This window comes from Sinocyclocheilus rhinocerous, unplaced genomic scaffold, assembly GCF_001515625.1.
Source record: "Sinocyclocheilus rhinocerous isolate Xijiao unplaced genomic scaffold, SAMN03320098_v1.1 scaffold146, whole genome shotgun sequence".
In the NCBI taxonomy this organism is placed as follows: Eukaryota; Metazoa; Chordata; class Actinopteri; order Cypriniformes; family Cyprinidae; genus Sinocyclocheilus; species Sinocyclocheilus rhinocerous.
Window position 1 is genome coordinate 312382 of NW_015649783.1, and position 5515 is coordinate 317896.

The 5515-nt window shown below is 37.8% G+C and overlaps 1 protein-coding gene across 2 annotated transcripts in view; it reads right to left on the minus strand.

Moving 5' to 3' along the window:
• The window catches only part of LOC107710983 (forkhead box protein K2-like), a 27043-nt gene that overhangs the window by 6302 nt on the left and 15226 nt on the right, over positions 1-5515 (minus strand). The window contains exons 2-6 of one of the 2 annotated variants that reach the window (XM_016515885.1): positions 4314-4505; positions 2862-3006; positions 1800-1946; positions 1399-1592; positions 879-1087 (exon numbers count right to left, since the gene is read on the minus strand). In XM_016515885.1, coding sequence (XP_016371371.1) covers positions 879-1087; positions 1399-1592; positions 1800-1946; positions 2862-3006; positions 4314-4505 — 887 coding nt within the window. Of the gene's footprint in view, positions 1-878; positions 1088-1392; positions 1593-1799; positions 1947-2861; positions 3007-4313; positions 4506-5515 lie in introns of both variants that reach the window. The other variant, XM_016515884.1, reaches the window with a different exon arrangement.

Sequence of the window (5515 nt, forward strand, 5' to 3'; positions counted from 1 at the left end):
ACCATTATTCTTCTAGTATATGGAACTGACCAACTTCAGTGATTATGTGTGATTTAGTTGCAAATTGAAGAAAAGTTTGTTTTTCAAAGCACTTTGTGATGTTTTTACTTCATACACAAAAAAACATCAAAACTCTGACAAAATCTGATTTCTTGATGATTTGACATTTTATAATAGTGATTTTATAATTATTTTATCATTTCAAAATATAAAGGAAAAAGTATAAATGAATGACTAAGCCAATAAGTGCTCCTCTGCTGCCATCTACAGGTTATAATGGTGATTTGATGTACATGGTTATAGACAGCGTTACTGCTTCTGGTTTTCTACGTCAGCTTTGATCTGTTTATAACAGAGATTTCTGTGCAGAATTTGAATGCTTCTCATCTTGCAGCAACCTTTATTCATTCTGCGGCGAATTCAAACGCTTCTCACTGGATCTTACAGCGCTGTGCTGTAACAGTGTCGGGAAATCAACTTTAGTTCCCAAGTAAAGCTGTTCTGAGCTCAGACAAGTTTGTTTGCATCGTGGTCCGAGCTGTTAAACGGTCCGCGCTGCGCAGCTCAAACAAGTAGCAGGATTTCGTTTCGCTATTGTTTCGTCTGCCGTTTGATGTTTCTCAAATGCAACAGAAATGGGAACGTGAGTTGAACAACGCGGTGGTCGCGCCAGTGCGACCGGCCACAAAATGTACTCGCACCGGCAGAAAAAATGGTCGCAGTCTGGAGCCCTAATTAGTCTACAATTATACATAAAATATTATTGAAATCAGACCAATATCGATAATACAAATAATAAAAAATTATAATAAAGATCATGAGTTTCTTAGAGTAAAAGACCAACACAAGTGGATGTTTGATTATTTATGTTTGAGTACCTGTGGTGTTCTGGATAAAACGGGCCTCTTGAATCACAGCTAGCTTGGGTTGGACGGCAGCAGCGGAAGCAGCAGCAGGGGGCGGGGCAGAGGCAGGCTCTGGCTCCATGGGAACAGGTGAGCCTTCCCGTGATAGGCTGTCGGGGGTCTGCACACCGCTGGAGTGGGCGGAGAGAACGCCCGAGTGATTGGGCGACGCCGGTGCGCTCCTGTCATCAGAGTCCAACACGTCAGGATGCATTTTACATACATTACCGCTCGAAAGTTTGGGGTCAGTAAGATTTTTTCAAAAGAAATTAATACTTGTATTCAGCAAGGATGCATTAAATTGATCATAGGGGACAGTAAAGACAAAATATTTCTATTTCAAATTAATGCTGCTCTTCTGAACTTTTCTATTCATCAAAGAATCCTGAAAAACAAAATGTTTCAGACTTTCCACAAAAATACGAAGCAGGACGATTGTTTTCAACATTGATAAGAACATTGTATGCTTAAAGGTCAGTGCTATGACCCTGACCTGGATGAGAGGGGTCCCAGCGGGGTCCTGAAGCACGGGACGCCCCGTGGCCGGCGTTTCCTGAATGCCTGCTCCACGAGTTTGCTCTCAGATGACGGGTCTATCCTCCAGAATGAGCCCTTGCCCGGCTCTTCCTGTGAGCGTGGGACTTTGATGAAGTACCGATTCAGTGACAGGTTATGACGAATCGAGTTCTGAAACAGAGAAATTCATTTATACTGTCAAGTTACATCGTCATCCATCTGATGCATAGATTCTGACAGACATAGTAAGCAAGTAAGTAACTATTTTTGTAATTTTGTTATTTTTTATAACAAACTAAATTATAAAAAAAATAAGAAATTAAGTCTGTTCAGTTCAAACAGCATCGTCTTCAGCTGATCTGACGGTGTGGTACTGACCTGCCAGCCTTTATCTGCTGTCCTGTAGTACGGGTAGTTCTTGGTGATGTGTGTGTAGATGCCGTTTAGTGTTAGCTGCTTGTCCTGCGCCATCGTTACTGCCTGAACGATCAACTGAGCATACGAGTACGGGGGTTTGGAGTCATCCTAGAGCAACAGAGACAGATTATTAGAAGATTTGACCTTTCAGATTAGCTCATTTAGATTCTATCAATAGCTTTTAGAGTACTTTTTGAGAACAAAATGTTTGAATAATTAATATTTTTAATGCTTTAATGTTTTTGAAAGAAGCCTCTTCTGTTCAACAAGACTGCATTTATTTGATTACAAATACAGTAAAAAACAGTAAAATTGTCAAAACTATTACAATTTAAAATTACTCCAGTCTTCAGTGTCACATGATCCTTCAGAAATATAACATAAATCTAATCTAATATGATGATTTGCTGTTCAAGAAACATTTCTAATTATTATCAATGTTGAAAACATTTGTGCTGCTTCTTATTTTTGTGATAAACTGAGACATTTTATTTTTCAGGATTCTTTGATGAATAGAAAGTTCAAAAGAACAGCATTTATTTGAAATACAACAATAATGTAACATTATAAAATCACCTTTGGTCAATGTAATGCATCCTTGTTAAATAAAAATATTACATTTCTTTCTTTCTTGTTTTTTGTAATCACACTTGCCTGAAACATTTGAATGATCACCATTTCCACAAACATATTGAAGCATATTAGAATGATTTCTGAAGGATCATGCGACACTGAAGACTGGAGTAATGATGCTGAAAATTCAGATTTGATCACCGAAATAAATTACATTTTAACGTATATTCAAACAGATAACAGTTATTTTAAATTGCAATAATATTTCACAATTTAACTGTTTTTACCATATTTTTAATCAAATAAATGCAGCCTTGGTAAGCAACAAGAGATTTCCTTCCAAAACATTAACAAAAATCTTAATCATTCCTAACTTTTGACTGGTATTATAGATGTCTCTGGTTATTACATCTGATAGTGTGAGGTTTATCAGTACAGAAATTTTGTCACCTTTGGACTGTCTCCTTCTGATGCCTCTTTGTCGTTCTCAGACTGAGAGTTATCATTCATGAGCTGCAGGTCAGGCACGATCCTGCCCAGTCTGTAACCGGACGATCCAGCACCACGCGGACTGGATGGACACGAGTTGGCAGCGCTGACAGAGAAACGACAGAGAAATGTATTACCAAACACTCCAAAACCATCATCTGAAATAGAGCGATGGAAACAGATGGACCGCAGGAAAGGAGGAAGTTTAATTTTCTATGCAGAACAGGAAACTGCCTCATTTGTGTAGCAGCCAAACTCAATTAAATCAATCAAATCAAAGTAGCCCAAAAAGGGACAAAGCTGCAGCTGCAATTCAAACTCAAACACACAAAATCACCAACTCGAAATGAACAAGAACGTCACAGTTTCTGTTCCAAATGCACTTGAAATCTTTAAAAAAAAAGCTTTCATATCATTCTGCTATAAATTATATCTTATCATTCAGCCAGTGTTGTTTTCATTAAAAGTAAAAAAAAAAAAAAAAAAAAAAAAATAAATTTTTTAAAAATAAAGAGGACAACAGAATACTTCATAGATCAGATGACCAGATATCAGATACATATGAGTGAAATTGTAATAGATGCAAAAATTGTTGTTGTTGTTTTGCAATTTACACACATACATGAAGATCCAATCTGAGCTGGATATTGGTAGGAAAGAATAAAAGGAAATGGTTTACAGTGTAAAGGCAGCCTCTGACACACAATGATGGTGTGTGTTGGCAATGCTGTGTTTGCACCTGATGGTGCGTGTTGGTAATGAAGTGTTTGTACCTGATGGTGTGTGTTGGTAATGATGTGTTTGTTCCTGATGGTGTGTGTTGGTAATGATGTGTTTGTACCTGATGGTGTGTGTTGGTAATGCTGTGTTTGTACCTGATGGTGTGTGTTGGTAATGCCGTGTTTGTTCCTGATGGTGTGTGTTGGTAATGCTGTGTTTGTATCTGATGGTTTGTGTCATTAGTGATGTATTTGTACCTGATGGTGTGTGTTGGTAATGATGTGTTTGTACCTGATGGTGTGTGTTGGTAATGCTGTGTTTGTACCTGATGGTGTGTGTTGGTAATGCCGTGTTTGTTCCTGATGGTGTGTGTTGGTAATGCTGTGTTTGTATCTGATGGTTTGTGTCATTAGTGATGTATTTGTACCTGATGGTGTGTGTTGGTAATGCTGTGTTTGTTCCTGATGGTGTTTGTTGGTAATGCTGTTTGTGTTCCTGATGGTTTGTGTCATTAGTGATGTATTTGTACCTGATGGTGTGTGTTGTTTATAAAGTGTTTCCTGATGGTGTGTGTTGTTATAGTGTTTGTACCTGATGGTGTGTGTTCGTAATGATGTGTTTGTTCCTGATGGTTTGTGTTGTTAGTGATTTGTTTGTACCTGATGGTGTGTGTTATTTATAAAGTGTTTGTACCTGATGGTGCCGGTGGGCGAGGGCAGGGGGCTCATGAGGTGAGCGATGTTATCTGGGATGTTAATGGTTAAAGGGGAGATCTGTGGCTGAACCGCTTTCACCGGAGACTCCAGTTCCTGCTTCTCACGCTTGACGCTCGCCAGCGCAGTGAACGTGATCTTGATGTTCGTACTGGGGAACCGAAATGTGCACCTGAGAAAGAGAGAGAAAGCGATTATGCAACTTAAAAGATATAATCGTTATGGTTCGAACAAGCATCAACATGAACCTAAGAATGAGATCTGCGGCCAAAACAAAGCTTCACACTTCCAAAACACATAGGTGGAGCGTTTAAGGTAGAGAAGAGGGCGTTTAACATTTAAAGATGGGTCTAAAATCATAATATCAATCTATCGTTTTTACAAACAATTAACAAAGAAATACATTCAGCTCATGTTTTACAAGTTAGTCCATTACAAGCATTATCCAAGCACATTAAAGCTGTTTACATGGAAACTGAAATCACAAAAACAGGCAGAGAAACCGAGAAACTCACAGTTAAGGATGTTTATATGTGCAGTCAGTTCAATAAGTGTAATCGGTTTATTAAACGCATGTAAACACGGTTAACGTGCTTCAAACAGAAGTTTTCTTTGACTAAGATGATTGTGGCAATAAAGCCCAGGAGTATAAGTAGATCTCCAAGTGATGCTAAAATTAACCACCCCTTGACGAAGTAATATTCAGTGTTAACACTAACAGCCCTATGAGTAAACAAGTCACTTCACCCACCAAAACATGAACAAAACACAGCTCACACAGAAACCAGTTATTTTAGCACTGCTAATCATACAGCATTACAATAAGATACCGTGTTCAATAAATAATAATAAAATGTACTAATAAATAAATTTTCCAAAATTAAATGCCACTGAAAAAAGCCCTTTATTTAAAAAAGTTAAATATTAATATTGTTATATTTATTTATACTAATAAGATATATTTATATTCATTTAAAAAAAATTATATATATACATTATATATGCACACACATATACACTAGTGCTGGGCGGTATACCGGTTCATACCGAATACCGGTGTTTATTTTTGTTATGATATGAATTTTTAAAATACCGCAATACCGGTGTATGTCGCTTAAACAACGTTCGGAACGCGACACTTTTTGAAAGGGGTCCCTTTTCACTGTTGCACTGTGGTGAGGG